The 20996-nt window shown below is 36.1% G+C and overlaps 1 protein-coding gene across 3 annotated transcripts in view; it reads right to left on the bottom strand.

Moving 5' to 3' along the window:
• PLA2G4A (phospholipase A2 group IVA) overlaps nt 1–20996 on the bottom strand; it is a 157630-nt gene that overhangs the window by 39241 nt on the left and 97393 nt on the right. For all 3 annotated transcript variants that reach the window (XM_068541431.1, XM_068541432.1, XM_068541433.1), the window contains exons 8-10: nt 14188–14324; nt 5724–5946; nt 4685–4799 (exon numbers count right to left, since the gene is read on the bottom strand). In XM_068541431.1, the coding sequence (XP_068397532.1) occupies nt 4685–4799; nt 5724–5946; nt 14188–14324 (475 nt within the window). The remainder of the gene's footprint in view (nt 1–4684; nt 4800–5723; nt 5947–14187; nt 14325–20996) is intronic.

Here is a 20996-nt window from a genome sequence, read left to right as displayed (position 1 = left end):
TGCTTGCGATTCCCTTCTGTAACCATAAGGCTTGCTCCTTCCTAACTTTAGTTCAAAGTCTTTGTTGACCATCTTCTATGGAGTCCCACTACCACACACCCCTGCCTAACCCCAAGCTCTCTGTCTGCCTTTATTTTTTTTCTAGTTTTTCCCTTTCTAAAATTATTGCATGTCTATAACTCTTTATCCAACAACCCAAAATCCAAATAACTCCAAAATCCACAAGTTTGCTATTCATTTGGTAGTAAAACCTGACCTGAACTCATTTAGCAGAAAAACCAGTCTTGAAAAGATGTGAGGCTTAATCTTTAGATATCCCATGGAATGTGAATATCAATACATTCCATTGGAGAAATCACTCTATTTGATTATAAGACCCCAGTGGGGTATTATGTAATATATAGTATATTTTTTAACTTCAAAATCTAAAATATTCTGAATTTTAAAACATCTGTCCTCAAAGTTTTGGAAAAGGAATTGTGGATATGCATATATTTATTATTTACTCAATAGTATAGGTTAGAACATTCTACTTTTGTGAAACAAGTTATAAAATCACAATTGTGATGAGAACACATTATAATTCATTTCACGTCAAAGCCAAATGGTGCATATACCCTTCATGACAAAGTGGTGTGTTTTATAATGACTTAAATGGAGTTAGTGAGACATGACTAGCAATGAATCAGAGGCCATTAGGAAAATTTCTATATCACTGTGAGTAATTTCTTATCTCTGAATTTAACACCCCTCTCCAGGGTACTAAAGCGTAAAGACCTCCTGGTTCCTACTTCTCTAGCAATCTCTTCTTGATTAATGTTGTGGTTTGTGTACACAGTAATGAGAGACATTCTCAAGAGGTAGATTTGCTCTCTAATCCTCACTGAAGAACTCACTACGGTACTTTGACTACTATTTCTCTGCTGCTGATTCCTACATTTCAAACTTGAACCTCTCTCCTGAGCCTCCATCTACTCATTTCCATCTTCTTGTTGTACGCTTGAGTATGCTGTCATCATACCCTGCTACACTTGCCTGGAAAGGAGCTCATCACCTTGCTTCCCAGTCTAGCTTACCTGTTTCTGTAAACCACGCTACCACCGCCCAGAAAAAAAAAATTTTCTTAACTGAAATCACTCTTAAACCCACTTACATCGAATCCATCCATCACACATTTCACTGGCAACCTTTAAGCTTTTCACATCCATCTTCTCCTCTCTTTCCTTATCAGTTTCTCCCTAGTTTCAGGACCTTATTTAAAGAAACACAGTAATATCACTGCTTCCGGTTTCCTTCTTACCAATCTACCCATATGAATCACCAAAATACTTTTTTTCAAAAACACTATTTAAATAATTTTATTGCCCTACCAAAAATCATTAAGTATTTCCCATTATCATAACTGAATAAAAACATTTCTGTCTGGAATTCAAAGCTTTCTATAACTTGGCACTAATGGTTTTCCCAAATATACCACTACTCTTCACCAGTTCACGCATGAGACCAAGGCTAGTGTCTCTTTACTGCTCCCCAAAATATACCTTTGGCTTCCCTTCTGAACATTTTCTTATACTGTTCACACAAAGTTGACTTTTCACCCCCAATTGATAGATCTTTCCAAGTTCAACTTAAATCTGAGTTCCATCACCCTCATGAAGTCTTTCTTATGACTATACTAAATCTCTAATATCTTACAATTTATGTCAGTTCTACATACTCTAAAAGATAGTAGTATTCTATGTGTATGGGCTACTAATTTTTCATGTTTTCTTTTTGTCTCATTAATGGGACTATAGACTTCTTGAGGAAGTACTATATTTTTACTTCTATAGTGTCTGTTAAAGAACTTAACATGATGTTAAGTCTATAAATTATGCTCAGTAAATGCAATTTACTGACCAATGGAAACTTTAAAATGAAAGTTTGAAATCCTACTAGAAATGTAGTGAAGTGGAGGAACCCAAAATATCTAACCATTTAAACAACTAATATTTATGTGTTTAAAGTCTTCAAAAGGGGAAAGTGTTTAAAACTTTTCTAAGAGGGAAGATAAACATTCTCTGGTATTGTTGAAGTAAAGTTGATAAAACTTCTGTAAGGTAATTTGGGTCTTCGACTTTTTATAATATAATTCAAATAATATTTTAACTTGTTTTCTTGAATATCCATTTTAATCTAAGCAAATTTAAAGGCATAAAGTATAGACATGTCTCCTTTTTCTTTTTCCCCAATAACTCAAGCTACCAAACACTCATAACATGCCCCTTTGAATGTCTTATCTGGGTACAAGATCAACATAACTAACGTTTGATGGTTTTGTCCAACTCTGTTGGAAGAAACAGCTTGAACCTCTTCATCATAGAAACTTAACAATGAAGGTTAATGGGGCTTCTCTCATCTCAGTAACAATATTGAAATTAGGCAGTTGGCCCAAATCAGACACATCCAGGTTGAAAGACTACTAACTGCACATAAAACAGCCGTTTCTCACTCTAGATGAATCCAAAATATTCACTCGCTGGAAATATTATTTATTCTTTAATTATTGTAGTCAGATTTTCTCTTGAGAATGGCTGCTGGCTAAAACTTCAGAATAGAAAGAGACAACTGTGAAAATGCCGTTCACAATCGTAACAGTAACAATAAAACTATTATATTTTTATGTCCCTTTATCATATTCAGTATTATCCCTATCTCATGCAGTTGGCTTAATAGCTCTGTACGATAAAACTGATGTTTATTAATATCCTTCTTTTTAATAATGAGGAAAATAAGAATCAGAGAGATTAAATGACCCATCCAAGGTATTTCAGCTTAGAAGTAAGACAAGGCTTCCAAATTAGTTTAATGCTTGTTTAACTAAATCATAATGCTTCTGGGGTAAAAGAAGCCTTGTTTGGCTATGCACAAATTTGACTGGCATGCTAGTGGTATTTACCAACCAATTTCCAATCATTCCAAGACCTCATAAGACAATAGCTACGGGAAAGCAAAAACAAAACCAAACCAAACCACCAACAAGAAAAAAACAATTTATCATGGCCCTTACTTTTCATATATGATAGAATCTTAACTCTCCCTATGAACTCCATCACAAAGTGTGGTTCCTCATTGCTGCTGAGTATGCCATGGTTATCCGACACTCTTACTGCATGCCTGAACCCCCCATCCAAGAATTAAATTTGCCTTTCATATACAAATTCTATTCATCTTCAGACCTTTGACTCTTCTCATACAGCTTTCATAGAACGCTCCACATTGTTAAGATTTATTGAAACTTGATTTGGGCCTGCAATTGTTTTAAGTACTTTACATACTTTACCTCATTTATTTAGCAAAATACTATAAGGAGAGTCTCATCCTCATTTAACAGATGAGAAAACTGAGGCTAAAAGGTGTCACACAACTTGGTCAAGGAAACAGTGCATAGTAACATTCTGTTCTCTCTTGTGCTTTAACTTCTTTAATAACTATTGTAAATTTCTCAAACATACTATCAGGTCTTACAGAAAAAGGGTAATATACTGTGGAGGGGAAGGGAGTTCATGCTCAGCACCTGGCATACTATATTCTACATCATCAGTAATCAGAGAAGCCAATATTTTTATAAAAAGAACAAAGTATTTCAAGACCAATTCTCAACTCTGCTACTTACTTTCTGTGTGGCAATGTGCAAATCACTGAATCTTTCTGAGGTTTTATTTTATTTTTTTCTGTGAAGCAGAGATAAAAATACCTCCTTCCCTCCCTGGGTTGTAGTAAATATTGAATAAGACAATAAATATGATAAGTGCTTTCTGAACCATAAGCATGAGAAACATTTTAGCCAAGATAATTGATAAACACTTGTTGAATGAATGAATTCCAGGTGCACTGCTTTTATAAACTATTCAAAATTCTTGCTTGACAGTAGTCGGTTGAAGAAAAAGTGAGACTTGGTAAAACTGCAAAAGAATTCTAGATATAAATCTAGTAATTACATGCCATTCACAATGATTTTTTTAAGCTCATGGTGTGACTGATGTCACTGAGATACTTTTCATAAAAATACAGTGAACCCTATTAGCCACAGTCAGAAATTCTACCACACTGCAGACTCAGACTGGCAGTGGCCTGGAGAAGTAGGACGTCACATACTTTTAGAGCACCCAACAAGAAACAGAGCTACAGAAGAAATAAATGTTTACCTCTGAGATTTAACAAAATGAGGCATTTTGTTCACCAGCTGCCACAAGTACAGACTAGTACTTTTAAGGTGCTGAATTATAAAAATTAGAATAGTGTTTTGAATGATAAACAGGTATCATGTTACCCAATTTAATGAACAGATAAGCAGCAAACAAAAATATATGCCTTGCCTAAAAGCCCTAGGCATAGTATTTTGTTAAAAATCCTTGAGAAATGAATAATTAAAATTGAATATTGATTATATTCATGATTTACTTTTATATCTTCTTTCCCACTAACTTGAATGAAGATATACTAGTCACTAGTTTCGTAGGATAGTCCCTACAACCAGAAAATCATCTAGCTTAAAATATTCTTATATTTTCAAAAGTTTTTATGTTACAGAAATATATTAAAATAAGCAACTAAAATTGTTTATGATCTTCCTCTAAAGAAAATCATTAGAAACCACAGTTCCAAGTTTCCAGGAAATGTTTTGCAAGAGGAAATTCCATACCTGCAAACATCAGCTCTGAGACATCGGGTTTGACATGGAGACAGGTGAAAAGAGGCAAAGGGCACTGTCCAGTATTGACTTTTTCCTTCAAACTACTCAAGGTAGTGTTCATTCTCTGTCCACAGAAGAAAGAAAAGGTTTTACATATACAAACAGATACAGATTTTTAAAAACTATGTAAAATAGTACTTCTAATCAAGACACAAAATTTTTGTAATAAAAATAGTCTTATGACTTCTAGGAACCTCTGATCCTGAAAAACAACAAAAAGTAAGCTCTATGGAGGTAATTACCTTCATTCTAAAAAGAGCTATACGTCTCGGGACTATGTCGACATTTGGCAGCTAGGGAGCCCAGAAGGAATTGAGCCCCCAGATTCCCTGGCACAAACTCTACCCGCCCTGTTTCATGTTCAGATAAAATGTCGCTCTGTTGTCATGTGTCGAATGGGTTTCTTCCATGTGATTCACTCCTTTTTTTTCCTGACTCTCTCCAGGCAAGCTCCATTCTTCTTCTGCTATTTAAATACTACTTGTATTCACCTCTTTATCTAAAAAGAGTGCTATTTGGGCAGAATGGGCAGTTAAGGGTTAAAATGTGTATTTTTTCCAAAGAAAAGGAATACAAAAGTATTTCCCTATATATCAAAACTGACACGTAGGGAGTTCCCTGGCAGTCCAGCGTTTAGGACTCTGCGCTTTCACTGCCGAGGGCTCGGGTTCAATCCCTGGTCGCAGAACTAAGATCCCGCAAGCCGCGTGGTGTGGCAAAAAAAAAAACCAAAAAAAAAAAAAAAAAAACAACAAAACTGACACATAGTTAGAATAAATTAGTAAGCTGGTAAGAACTAATGTAATGTAGAATGAAACGTATTATAGAAGAGTTATGTCTGGCAGGGAGTATGTACTCGGTACATGTTGATAGGATAAGGTGAGTCAACTGACTTTTACAAAATGTATCGTATTTTGTTTTATTTAAAACATTACGATATACATGGTCTTCTTGTATTAAAAGGATTGTAGACTGAGCCAAGGCTTACATTGTGAATTAGTGTTTCTCCTATTAACATCCCAAAGATATCAGTAAAGGTGACAGGTTGTCCAGAGCTTTTCTTCTTCCATAAAGACTCAACGTATCTTTTAATTTTCTGTGGTGTGAGAAGTAAAAGAGGGTTGTGGCTAACACTTTTCATTAGCTCTTCGTTAATCTCCTCTGGCCCTTTCTCTGGAAAATCAGGGTGAGAATATAAAGTTGACATGTACCTGTAAAGAAAACAAAAGACAATCAGTAACGATAAAGGGCATCACACAGTAAATAGTCTCCAAAGAAAGCAGTCATCTTTGTCATCAGAAAATGAAAGAATAATAGAAATAGTTGGTTAACTAATTTTCTGATTGAAGATATTAACTCATTTAAGGAAAGGATGCAACAATCAGAATATAGCTGGTCTACAATGGAAGTAAAGGAGAGGTCTCAGAGGAAACACTGGACTTCTCCTGCACAGTCCAGAGGAGAGGATGCCCTATTGGGCCAACCCTTCACTGTCTAGTCTCCAGGAATGGGTATCCCTATCAGACCATCAGAGACTGATGACACAACACACTGAGAGCCATGTAAATAAATTGACTTGCTGGATATAATACTAGCCAAATAATTTGATAATTTGACTTTCCATTATGATTATCTATAGGTAGAAAATGTGCTGTGCAAACAATTGTGAATGCCTAATTCTCCTGACAATTGTGTGTGTGTTGTTGTTTTTTTTAATTGTCCATTGGCCAACTAGACAGAATCCCAAGCCTTGCCAACTGTAGGTCTCAGAATTTCTGAGCATACAAATCTAATGGTGAAATCATGGAGAGGAGTAGGTCTGAAAGATAAATGCTTTCTTGTTAAGATTCTTGGCCAACAGCCATTTGGCCACTTCTAGTGATGCTGGAAATCACCATATGCCTTGGTATTTGACATTTAGACAGTAAACATTAAGTTATGATCCTCCCAGGAACCAATATCTCTAATATTGTAGCTCTCAAACTAAATATTAATTATTAGTTTACTTATCTGTCTCCACTAATTAGTTGTGACCATCTGCAAGGAAAACTTTGCTTATTTATCTTTTTTAGTCTCAATGATTAGCAAATGCCTAGTATACGACAAGCACAGTATATTGAACTGTTGAACTGAGAGCACAAACTAATGAAAGAAATACTCTACCACTTCACCCAACCAAAGAGAATGTAGCACATATTTAAATCTCCTGTCTCCCTGACATTCATATCAAAATGCCACCATAGTGATTTATCTTCCCTTCATGGAGGGGAGAAAACTAACTGTTATTGAGTCTTGGAATGTTCTAGGCCTGTGCTGGCTAATTGCTCATAAGCTGTTGTCTTGAAGACTTGTGATAGCTTTCAATTCTTCTATTTTAAAGATAAGCAGAGGACTGATGAATTTAAATAACATGTTCATGGAAGCCACCTAAGTGTCCATCAACAGATGAATGGATAAAGAAGATGTGGCACATATATACAATGGAATATTACTCAGTCATAAAAAGAAATGAAATTGAGTTATTTGTAGTGAGGTGGATGGACCTAGAGTCTGTCATACAGAGTGAAGTAAGTCAGAAAGAGAAAAACAAATACCGTATGCTAACACATATATATGGAATCTAAGAAAAAAAAAAAGGTCATGAAGAACCTAGGGGCAAGACGGGAATAAAGACACAGACTTACTAGAGAATGGACTTGAGGATATGGGGAGGGGGAAGGGTAAGCTGTGACAAAGTGAAAGAGTGGCATGGACATATATACACTACCAAACATAAAATAGATAGCTAGTGGGAAGCAGCCGCATAGCACAGGGAGATCTGCTCGGTGCTTTGTGACCACCTAGAGGGGTGGGATAGGGAGGGTGTGAGGGAGGGAGATGCAAGAGGGAAGAGATATGGGAACATATGTATATGTATAACTGATTCACTTTGTTATAAAGTAGAAACTAACACACCATTGTAAAGCAATTATACTCCAATAAAGATGTTAAAAAAAAAAAAACTATCACAGAAAAAATAAATAATAATAAATAAATAAATAACATGTTCACAGTTCCCCAATTAATAATAGAACTCGAATTTAAAATCTGTTCTCTCCCCTGATAGCCTTTATTTTTTAAAAATCTTTAAAGTAAGATTTCAGTTCTTAGAGACCAAACTACTCCCACTTAACATTAAATTAGAATTACTTGTTGGATTCAGAGTTCTTTAGAGACAAACTGAGAATAATTAAAACTTAACAAATGAAGCGTGATGACAGACCTAAAATGGAACACATGTTCTGCAAAAAATATTAAACATTCTTAAAAGATCTTTATTATATAAACTGGGTTCTTAACATTTCTCACAACATGAGATAATGATAAATCAGATAGACTTACTCTGAACTCAAGCCTGATATAATCACCAAATATCTATTAAAAATACAGCTGAGATTGCTAGAAAGATGCAGAGTCCATCCATTCCTATAGTTATCCCAAGGTCTACCACATGATTCATCTAGATGAACAAAGATCTGATTCTGGACCTCATCATGCTTTTCAATAAATGCACACATTGGTGTAATGATATTGGTTTACATTTAAGGATACAATAAAAATGGGAAAATAAAACTTCTTTTTGAATCTCTAAGTGATCAGTTCTGGAACTATTCAGGATATGTTTCATTCTTTATGAGAACATTAAGAAATTCTTTACTGGTCTTAGTATCAAGAATAATTTCTACATCCATGGATCATTGGCTTGCCCTTAACTTATTAAAAAGGTGCATTATATAACTGTGCATAGTTTGGATTTTGCCTTGAATTCTAGAAACCTGAAACCAAAGTCTGTGTCTCATGCCTCCCAAAGCTACAGGTTATAGCATGAACTTTTAATCTAGTTTCTAGTTTTATACATATATATATTACACACACACAAACATATACTTTTTTCCACTTCTATCTTTATTGTATGCAATCCAGTTTTACTTTATTATTAAGATACATCAAATCCTTTCCTTAATGAAGCAGGATTAAAAACAAGGAAAAGAATCAAACGAACAATGTCAGCAGAAATCAATTTAGCCACAGAATTTTTTTTTTTAAGGTAGGTGAAGAGGAAATGATATGATCATTCTGCTATTGGAAGTTGTCATTTCTAGCTGTTCAGCAGAATGATGTCATTACTCACATCTCATCCACGTTATTTAAGACTTCTCTTCTCCATCTCTATTTAGTTGGTCTTTAAAATGAATCAACATATGATTCTAACAAGTACCTCAGCCTCATGGATTTCCTCCAGCAAGATCTGGAGGCTCCTCTTTTCTCTTCCCTTCCTCCCAATGTTCGCCATTGGATCTAGACTAAGAAAATCCTTCCTCTGAGGTTCAGAGATTGCTCAAAACCTAGGAATCTGTGCCACAGTTTCAGAGGCAGATCATTTTAAGAGGTCAAGTGCATATGCATGTCAGTCCAATTCTCTCTTTTTTGCTCCATGTAGAACGGTAGCAGTCCATTTCTGCTCTCTAAAGGTTGAAGTAAACTCATTCACTTGGGGAGTCTCTCTCTCCCCCTTTCTCTCTTTCTTTCCCTCCCATGAAGCAGTTGGCTCGAGTATACAAGCCCTATGGAAAGACAGAAAGACCTAGAATACCTCAACCATTTGCATTGGGGCTAAGGTTCTCTGCTTGTTCAGCATGTATGAGCCCATTTTCCTTAGAAGTAACAAGTGTGAATTGGATAGACATTTCATGACATCATTATGGTAACATCTAAGACTTGGATTTTGGCTTTGGTGACAGCTAAAGATGGAATAGCAGGCAATGGTCAGTTTTCCTTAAATTGCTTTTTTTGCTTTTCGTTTGTTTGTTTGTTTCTTTGATTGCACCAAGGCTATCATGAGCTTCTGTGGACATATTACCATCTAAAGCATACAAGCATCAACTCTGTAGTTAAGCCTTAATTTTCATCTCTTCACCAATAAGTGACTCCCAATTATACCAATCAAGTTTCAAAAACTAAGTGTCTTAGACATAGCAGGGCCTCTATAAATAATTATTGAATGAAAGAGTCTTCAATTTATTTCTCTATAAATCTGAAAATATTCACCTCTAATTTTTCAATATATTTATATGATGGAACACCTCATTCTCCATATGAACGCATTTTAGGCTAAGTACAAAGTTAAAAATAAAACTTTAAATTATGCCAGAGAACAAGGAATTCTCAGTTCACTTCCTGCCTCCAAATCACAGAGTCAAAATTTTAAAATATCAGTGTCTGGCTCCCCAGGACCTTCCTAATCAGAATCTTCAGGGGTAAACATTTAGAATTTCTCTGCTTAAAAAAGTGCCAGAAGTGATTCTCATATGCAATAAAGGTTTGGAATGTCTTAACAAGACCCTCGACATTGTGAAGCAAATATCCTGAAATCCTAAAGAAATTCCTGGATTAGTTTTTCCCCAAAATGTAGTTACTTATGCAAGTCTTCATTGAGTCATTAAACACGTGACAAGTGGGAGAGGTTCGTTAGCAGTCTCCACCTCAAACAACATATTTTCTCTAACATAATCTTGATCTTTTAGCCTATCATTTCTTACAGGTCAGCTCCTACTAAAATTGGTTCATTTTTCAATGTCCCACGAATTCTTCAGATGCTAAACTGAAAGTTTTCATTCTTGAATTCTTTTTTATAGCTTAATGAATTGGGTCCCATTGCCTATAGACACAGAGCTGCTCTCATTTCTCTTTAGACGGTAATGTCATACAAACACAGCAGTCGAAATCCAATAGCCCTGTGACGCCACAAATGAACAGCTGTGCTGAGGAAGACAGCTGTGCTCACTGAGCAAAATAACACAGGATTACTGTCACTAGTTCACTCAGGCCAGTTCTCCTGCTTGGCTAATTCTTACATTTAACGAATAACAACTATCATCCAAAAATAATTTCAGAAATAATTATCATAAAGATAGTAACAATTATAAGAAAAGCTTTGTCTTACATAAAATTCTCTTTTGTGATCACAGAAAACTTTACGGGAGGTCCAAGCCTTCTCCAGATATTTCCGTATTACCTAATTTGTGCCAGGTAATGGTCATGTATCAGCAGAATACAAAAACTTATACAACACAAGAGTGTACTTTCCTTTTCCAAGTGTTTCTGAATTCCTTCCTTTGAACTTTCTACCTTCTCACCTATACTGTTTGAGAGAAAATTGTTAATATGAATCATCCTGACCACCTTTTCTTTTGTCTCAGGAAGTGTCTCTTTTCTCCATGGTTAATAGCTTCACTTGTGCTTTTTATCTTGTCCTGTCCTGTCTCTGCCCGAATCTCTTTATATCAAAGATCCATCTATTTCTTTATCTTCCATCTATCCCTCTACACTATTTCCTTCACCTCAGACTTCTACAAAAGTGCTCTAGTCTCTTATATTCTGAAAACAAAATAAAACAAAAACATTTCCTGGGTCCTATATTCCCCATCTTGAAATAATAGATGGCTCCTACTAAGGTTCACATTCCCACCTTTCTTTCTTTCATCTCCTATTCATTTCTTATGTGTAATTTCATGATCAAAAGTGCCCTTCATTCACTTTATCTAGTAATTTTCGCTAAAACCATGAAATCTCCAAACCCAGTTCAAAGCGAAGCTTCTCATAGATTTTTCCTCTATTAAAATACTCACTACTTTGTGAAGCACTCCCATGCTTGACCTCTGCAAACTCATCTTCCCTTTATTCTCTTCTCTGATGGCTACTTTGCACTGTCCATTAGGGCTTTCTTTCTCCCTTCCTTCTTCCCTTCCTTCCTTCCTTCCTTCCTCTCTTTCTCTTTCTTTCTTTCTTCCAGTAAGTTTTTGGATGTTTTGAAGAATTACAAATTAAATTATTGATGGTAATAACTGAAGTGGTAGAAATTGGTGGAATTACCAAGGGAGGATGTGTCGATATAACAGAACAAAAGGGGGGTCCTGGAGGAAAGCTCATTTTAAGGAGAAAAGTAGTGGAAGTAGAAAAGACAGCTATGAGGAGACAGCAATCAGAGTGGATGGGTGGGGAAAGTCATGGTAGGAGGGATTTGAAAGAGGGACAACTGAATGTGTGAAATATCTCAACTCCCAACTTCATCCTCCCTGACTCCCCGCAAAAGTTGAGGAGAATAAGAACTTCAAAAGACACCATTATATTTGGAAATTATGTGGCCTCTTGGTGAAAAATGATTGTAGGATTTTAGGAGTACATGGAATCTAAGGAAATAGAATAACTAAGAAAAGGCTTCAGCTCAGTGTTTTGTGACCACCTAAAGGGGTGGGATAGGGAGGGGGGGAGGGAGATGCAAGAGGGAGGGGATATGGGTATATATGTATATGTATAGCTGATTCACTTTGTTATACAGCAGAAACTAACACACCATTGTAAAGCAATTATACTCCAATAAAGATGTTAAAAAAAAAAAAAAAGAGATAGGCTAATTCTAAAGTCAACTTCCTGCAACATTAAAATGTATACATTTAAAAAAAAAAAAAAGAAAAGGCTAACCTTTGAGGAAATTAGACACTGAAGGATAGAGCAGGAATTTAAGGTGGCCTATAGTATTTAAATGATTGGCCTGTAACATCTAAAATTCTCTTAATTACATTTTGTAGGACTTGTTTTCAGAACCCTGACAGGGGATCTTAGATGTTTTCCCAAATCTATAACCAAAGCAATGACTGCAGCTCTAATTAAACACAAATATACACTATTACACCACTAAAATAGCACTCAAGGCCTGGTCTTTCTTTGTTAGATGAATTTAAGGAAGCAAGCTTCTTGCAATGTATTAGTCAGTGATGGACCACAGGGATCTAAAAATCAGTGAATACAGATAAAGAAAACTACCTGAAGAGTAATAATAAAATGCTTGAATAGGTGAATTAATCTAAGGGTCCAAGTTTTTCCATCACATTCATATTATTCATTAAACAGGCAGGTGCATGCTCTTTCCTTCAAGGGGAAGAATAATGATGGGCTACACCTTTCTTTCAAAAAAGACAAATCATTTTGAGAGTACACACAAAGAAGGTGGCAACCATGGTTCTAAGTTTTTGTTTTTTAGCTAAAGAATCTGGTTCAAAATATTTAAGAAACTATAGACTCTTTAAATGTGAATCTCTATGTAGAACAGGGGTCCCCAACCCCTGGGTCGCAGACCGTTAGGAACCAGGCCACGCAGCAGGAGGTGAGCATTAGGCGAGTGAGTGAAGCTTCATCTGCCTCTCCCCATCGCTGGCATTACCTCCTGAACCATCTCCCCCGCAGTGGAAAAATTGTCTTCCATGAAACCGGTCCCTCGTGCCAAAAAGCTTCGGGACCACTGATATAGAATATATAGCTGTCCAAGAGAAGGTTCTGGTTTAGTTGAAAGAACCTAGAGTAGGGGATCGAAATCCTAAGTCTATATGTTGGCTCTGCTAGTGATCTTGGACAAATCACTTGCCTTCTGAATCATATTTTCTTTACTTGAAAGATGAAGAAACTCATAGCCATCTCACAGGATGAGAAGACACAGAAATTTTAAAATATAGACATATATAATATATATTATTATATATATTGTAATTATATGATATATACTTATATAATACATATGTTATATATTTATATATAATAAAATATTATAAAAGATAAGTTTTACCATGGCTGAGTGACTAAAAGGCCTTATAAGCCAATATCAGAAGTTCTATGATAAGGTGATACTTTTATTTGAGACATCTAAGCAAGGACTAAATATTTGATTTTCAATGTGCTTATGTGAGGTAAGCAAACCAAAAAGTACATAGTATTGTCTTTGAAAATGTTTTATAAATATATTCTTGAAAATGCAAATCTACAGTATACAAATATTATACATGCAGATGCTTTAACTCTGTCTCCAAATTTAGCTGAGCTTAGATACATTTAAAGGATTAATTTCATAATTAGATATAAATCAGTGAAATTTATTGCATTTCTTCATTCAAAAGTTGTTTCCTTCTTCTGTATACTAAGGTATCTTGCATTTCATTCTATTTGCCTTAAAGAAGAAAATGAATACCTAGTGAATCATGTAGACTTAGACATGATCGCTGCAAGATTACAAATCAGTAAATTATAGGAAGATTAAATTAATTATGGGCGGAGTATGTTATTCCACTTCTGAGATATTACTATAGAATTATTTCAATTGACCTATTTTTTTGTTTTATGTTTAACTACATTTTAAGTCACAAACGGGCTTAAAGGGAGAAAACTTATGACAACAGTCATCATTAGGTATGAATTTGCCTTAAAAAATATTTTTAAGAAACAAATTACTGCATCAAGCTGGAATATTTCAGTAATTTGAAGTTAACGTCAATTTTCTAAATCCTCATTTCTTTTCTAAGTTTCAGGTAGATAAACGCTAAGCATTTAGGATGACAAAACTAAGATTTAAAATGTATACTAACCACGTAGATCCAGAAAGACCAGCAATGTAGGTAGCGCAATCTAAAATGCCTGATTCATACAGTGCCTTCATCACACCGGAGAATCCTACCATGGCTCGGAACCCCCCGCCTGAGCCCAGTATGGCCACCACAGGCACCTGGAATGATGAAACACAGAGATCATTTGTAAAGTAAAATCATAAAATATGTCATTTTCATTTCAGTTTTTCTATGTCCCACATTTGGTAACAAAGAATTGTAAGTTCACTCATACCTTGATAATATCTAATTGTTAAAAAAGAAGAAAATGATGTTTCATTTAAGAAAATCAAGAATTAATGTCTATTAGAAAGCAGACATTATTAAAATAGCCGACTAACTCTGTTTGATAACAACAACAATAGCAATAACAATCCTTTATATTTGCTTGACTCCTTGCAGTTTGGGGCTTGCTTCTGGGTGTAGTTTTTTTTTATTTGATCCTCTCAAAATTGCTGTAAAATGAGCAAAAAAGTATTGCTCATTTTTCAGAGGGAAGTTCTGAAAGGATGTTATTTCTTGTATAAGATCTATTAGCTGGTAATCTGCAGTTGAGTAAGCACCTTGCCTTCTTGGTCCAGAATTCTTAGCACTCCTTTATGCTGACCCATTTCAAAAATATGCTATTATTTAAGCCATCAAAAAGAACTTCATCAACTACAAAAAAACCTACAAAATTTATTTCTTCATTCTTTAATTCATTCATCAATCTGATTAAGTGGTCTCTATGTTTCAAGTATCCCCAGGATGGATCTGGGGAATATAGTTAATTTAAGTGAGGCAGAAATGTAATAATAATTATGACAACAAGAAACACAGGAATAGATGATATTCACTGAGCTCTTATTATCTGGTAGGAACTGTTAGTATTTTACAGAAATTGTCTTATTTAATCTTCACAAAATCACTGTGAGGTTTCCATTTTACAGATGAGGAAACCAATGCACTTAAAACCAAGACCTTGATGCACAGTTATTCCACAGGGAGAGATGAGGGCAGGGAAGGCGGCTGTTCTGGAGATGGGAGCAGCATAAGCCAATGAAGAGTTTTTGCAGTAAAATAGGCTGTCTGTAACGTGACTGAAATGCAAGGGTGTTCCTTTGAAGAGGGAGATATTGTCATTTTCCTTGTGGTCCTGAACCATTATTGCCTAAGAGAGCTGGTTGTTTCCCTATACCCAGCAGTTCTCAAAGTGTGCATAGTTTTTAGGAAGTCCACAAGGTCAAAACTATTTTCATAATAGCAGGAAGATCTTATCTTCCTTTTTTTCGTTTGCATTCTCTCATGAGCGTACAAAGCGTTTTTCAGAGACTACATGATGTGTGATATAGCAACATTTGAATTTAAAAGCAGATATGAGAATACACCTGCATTGTGTTCCCAGCACTTGGATCCTGACTCTTGGGTGTCACTCACCAATGTGATAATATATATATATATATATATATATATATATATACACAGAATCATTATTTTAACACTAAAAAGACGAAAAAGGCTATAGAATTCTTTCATAGAGAAAGGGAAGTCTCTAGAGGTTAGGTATTATTGGAGGTAGAACAATGAATAGCAGGACACCTAGCACTAATTTCCAAATTCAGGGCTCTTCTCTAATACTCAGTGGCCATCAAATCAGATGCAAATTGAAGACCACATTAATGAAAACACAGTCTACCAGTTCAGTGCAATGCAGCAATTTAAATGGCTTTGAACCTGTGGATGTTCAGATGAACAGAATGCTCTCAAACATAGTTTTAAAATTGTAAATAAAGTAAAATATATAAGTTCTTAAAAACTTCTATGGAGAGGGAGGAAAGCTAAGATAGGAAACTAAAGTGGGTTATAAAGTGGGTGAATAGAGTATAATATAGTATTAATATTAAGAGTAGATGTAAGGAAGCCAGATTAGAAATTAGGAGAAGGAGGAGGGATTTTGATTAGGCCTTGAATGAAGGGTTGAGTTTATAGGCAATACAATAATAGTGATAATAATAATAATAGTAAACCATTAATTGTTACTATGTGCCAAACACTGGGCCTAAGGTCAGGCCAAGATAGGCACAAATAAGAAAGGGTATGTGATTTTGAGATGAAAAGACCAGCCTTCTTATTGTAGCAGGAGTATACTAGGGAGTTGGGGAAAATAAGACTATGAAGGGCTTTAAGGGGAAAAGAAGTCAGAGGGGATTTTAAGCCTGTTGATTTGGTTACTTGCAACACTAACATTAAACCCAATACAAGTCAGGTAGTTCAGAGTAAAAAAATTCTTAGTAACAGATTACACTGTTTCATGTCAACATATAACATACAACCTGTGCTATTGTTCAGAGAGAGATTTCATAAGAGAAGTTGGAAAATTGAACATAAAGCCTCTTTAATCCTGAGAAAACAACTCCCCAGATGTCCTTCTTCATGTGCCAGTAGCCCAACACATATTTATGGATGACTATTCTATGTTAGGAAATTTATGTTAGGAATTTTCTGGAAACAGCTACTTATTAAACCGGGATTCATGTGTTATATAACCCATTGTTTTCATTATTGCTTTACACTAATTCTTAAAGAGAGTTTTCAGGTAAGATATTTAAGTCAGAAATCTGGGTTGCTATCAGATGAAAGTGTCATACTATTTGTACATAAAAATTGAATAATGAAATAATTGAATGATTGCACACATTATAATTTATCCTTTATTTATTGCACATGAATTAATCTGTTTTTATGCATCATTTAATTTTCACAACTCTATGAGATATATATTATTACCATTTTATATGTATAATTTCTGGTCTATTTCCTTTTTCTTTTTGCTTGCAAGATCTTAGTTCCCCAACCAGGGATTGAACCTGGGCCCCAGGAGTGAAAGCCCAGAATCCTTACCACTAGGCTGTCAGGGAACTCCCTATTACCGTTTTAAAGATAAAGGAACTGAAACACAAAGAAGATAATTTTTCCACTGTCTCAAATCTAGAAAGTGGTATCTTGCGGATTTAGAGCCAGGTCTGTCAGACTCCAAAGCTCTTAATTCACTCTGCTCCATTCTGTCTCTGAAAGCTTCCCCTACAGCTAGGGGGACCTAGGTAAAGAAAATCCTCTTTGGACTCTTTACTTATATGTAAAAATATTGGGTAGAATTAATGAATTTGAAGCTTTTTGCTACTGGTAGCATTCTAAATTCTATAACTCATACAGAATATGAATTATTAAACTATAAAATTATAAATTTTTATTAACTATAAAAAAGAAAGGGAAATTAGACTTATGAAGAAAATTTATTTCATTTAATCTTCTCATCCCTCATTGGGAGATTGGGATTGACATATATACACTAACATGTATAAAAGAGATAAGCAATAAGAACCTGCTGTATAAAAAATAAATAAATAAAATTCAAAAACAAAAAATCTTCTCATCCCTCAAAAATCATTATTATTTTCACATCTCAGAAGAGGAGGTATGGAGTGCACACATATAATACCTTGTTCACATCCGGATTGCTGATAACCAGGATGTGAGCTGAGGTGTCACTGACATATAATTCATACTCTTTCCTTTTCCCCATTATTCAGAAAGAAAAGAGTCATCTTTATTGAGAGAAACCATTTGATATTTAGCTAAATTACATTTCAGATTCATGTATCACTTAAGATGATAGCACAATGTTATGCAATAAATAGACTAACTTTGGATGTTTTAATAGTGATTGTTATTCTGAAATAACTTTCAAAGAGTAACTGAGGACTTATAAGGTGCAGCTGTTAGTCTGGGCTTTAAATCTAAAAAAATCAAACAAATTAAGGTTGCCAAGAGTTTTTAGGTTATACTTAGACTTAAGTGCGCCAATATTTGTGTATAAATGATATCAATGAATATTACTCATACTTCTCTCATACGATTACAGGAAATGAATTTTTATTTACCAAAGACGCTGTGTTTTGATTAAATTATCTTCATGCATTGGCTTGCAGATAGTATTAATTTCCTCCCTCACAAAAGAAAATTCTAAAGTGCTCAAGGATTTTTTTTTATGTTTTCACAGATTTTAAGTTCTGACAATTATATAAAGACTTTTGCCTCCCTGGTTCCTGTATTAGTCAGGGTTCTCCAGAGAAATGGAACCAATAGGTAGGTAGATACATAGGAAGGTAGGCTATCTATCTATCTATCTATGGAACTGGATCACACAGGTGTGAAGAATGACAAGTCGAAATTTGCAGTATGGGACAGCAGCCTCCAAACTCTGGAGAGTCAATAATGCAGTTTTAGTCCAAACACCAGCAGGCAGAGACCCAGGAGAGCTGATGCCTCAGATGAAGTCCAAGGGTAGTCTGCTGGAGAATTCCCTCTTGCTTGGTGAGGTTGGTCTTTTTGTTCTACTCAGGCCTTTGACTGATTAGATTGGGGCCCACCCACATTATAGATGACAACCTGATTATGTAAATTTCACTGACTTAAATATTAATTGCATCAAAAAACATCCTCCAAGTTGATGCAAATTGACCATCACAAGTCCACCCCTCTCAACTCGGCAGCCATATACATCTCCTTCAACCATACTTAATATCCAAAGAAAGACAATAACAAGGTCATACTCCTGGCTAACATGATACAGACATCCTGTGTACAACTGGAAATGCACTAATCCTTTCCCCAGAAAAGGATACAAAGTCCTTAAACAATGCTTATTCTTCTCATTGATACTTCACAACTTAAATATGAATCTGTTTTTGTATTTCTGTGTGTACATGCACACACACACACACACACACACACAAACATATTCATAACAAACTAAGGAAGAAATACTCATGGCAAATACAGTCTCATTTCTGTAATTGGTCATCTGGTCATAGCTGGTATTTATAACTACCTTCTTTCTCCATCCATTCTGTATTTTCTTTGCCTTCAACAAGCACCTCAGCTGATGAGTAACCAAACCTTCATTCCTGAAGGGTCTGGGTCATTAGTAGTCCTTCCTGGATTGGGTTCTTATAGTTTTCCATTGACTCAACTCATGGCATGATAATACTAAGAGACACCACAGCGGATCGCTTGTATTCCAGACATACTCTTCATTACCTCTACCTTAGAGGAGCAGTCCAATCTCCCTTTAATAGTCAGAATCAACCACCCCAGCCAAGAGAGTAGCTCCCTTCTTTGCCTCTTGGTTCAGAGGCATGAGGAGCCAAAAAAGGTCAGGCAGCAGTATTAAATTACAGTTCAGTAGAATCATTGCTCCACTTCTGGTGGAAGCATTCCTTCCTTCAGAACTAAGACCTCTAAGTCAGAAGACTATAAGGTCACACAGACAGGAAACAAATATTTTGCTAGTGGGTCACTAGGGGTAATAGTGAGTGGTGTCACTCCCACTTCCACTCCTGGACCCATGAATCCTGGGGATAAAGAGCACCAATATTGGATGCTGAGTCAGAGCATTTACAGCTTCCTGGAAAACCGTGTTCCAGCCCTGCAGGATATTGCCACAAAGCTCGCACTATAACTGAGTCTTCAAAAGGTATTCTACCATTCTATCAAGCTAGTTACTTCATGATGGTGGACAACATGGTAAGGCTGGTAAATTCCATTGCCATACTTCCTTTGCTGTGAGGTGAGTTCCTTGATCAGAATGCTGTGTGGAATATTGTGACTAAGGCATTTTGTATATCTATAGATGGTAGTTTTGGCAGAATCCTTGAGTGCAGGGAAGGCAAATCTGCATCCAGAATAAGTGTTTATTCAGGTAGAAACAAAGCATGCCCCTTCCAGGATGGCAGAAGTCCAGCGTAATCAATCTGCCACCAGGTAGCTGACTGATGACCCATAGGAATGCTGCTATATTGGGGACTCAGTGTTGTTGGGGACTCTGGCGCTGGCCAATTGAGTACTCAGCAGCTGCTGTAGCCAGCTCAGCCTTGGCGAATGGAAGACCACGTTGCTGAGCCCTGCAGCTGTCCTCTTTCAGGTGGTGCCTAAATAGCGTGTACAATCACCTCTAACAAGGCCCAAGTTTTCTCTCCTTTTGTCAACTGATCGTAGGGATCTCCCCCATGAGGCTCTGGGTGGAGGATGGAAAAGAGAAGGCAGTGTAACAGGAATGGGGAACATGGACATTTGGGCCACTTCTTCATGGAACTTATTTGTATCTTCAGGGCCTGTTCAGCCCAATTTCATATACTCCACTTCCACCTGATGATGGAGTGCATCTGTGCACACCCAATTTTATGGCTTGGTGGGTCAGATAACATGATGGTCAGCTCAGGTCACCTGATAACTTGGTCACCCATGGTTAAGCATTCAATCTCTACTATGGCCCAGTAAGCAGGCCAAAAGCTATTTTTCAAAGGACGGTGGTTATCCACAGAGGATGGCAAGGCCTAGCACCAAAGGTGCCTATGCTGCAATTCACCTACCACAGCATCCCTATCTGCCACACACACTTCAAGCATCAATGGATCTGAATGGTCATATGGCCCAAGGGGCAGAGCAGCTTACGCAGTAACTGAGTCCTGTTGGAGAGCCTTCCCTTGCTCTGGGTTCCATTCAAAACTAGCTAAGGGGAGTTCAAACTGTTTGCCCAAAAATGTTTACAATCTAAAAGGAATAAGAATTGATACAGCGAAGTGCTATTGTCATAATGAAGGTGGAAGCAAGAGGAAGAATATTGTAGATGAAGAAAACAGAACAAACAAAGGAATAAAAATTCTTATTGACAACTCAAGGTCTATTTCTATTACCTCCTGCAGAAACTATTTTGCTTTGCCTCCCCCTCTGTCACTAGAAAGTCTCTTTTT

The sequence above is a fragment of the Eschrichtius robustus genome, chromosome 3, assembly GCF_028021215.1.
Source record: "Eschrichtius robustus isolate mEscRob2 chromosome 3, mEscRob2.pri, whole genome shotgun sequence".
NCBI classification, from domain to species: Eukaryota; Metazoa; Chordata; class Mammalia; order Artiodactyla; family Eschrichtiidae; genus Eschrichtius; species Eschrichtius robustus.
Note: the sequence above shows the minus strand (reverse complement) of the source record. Positions and strands in the feature narration are given on the sequence as shown.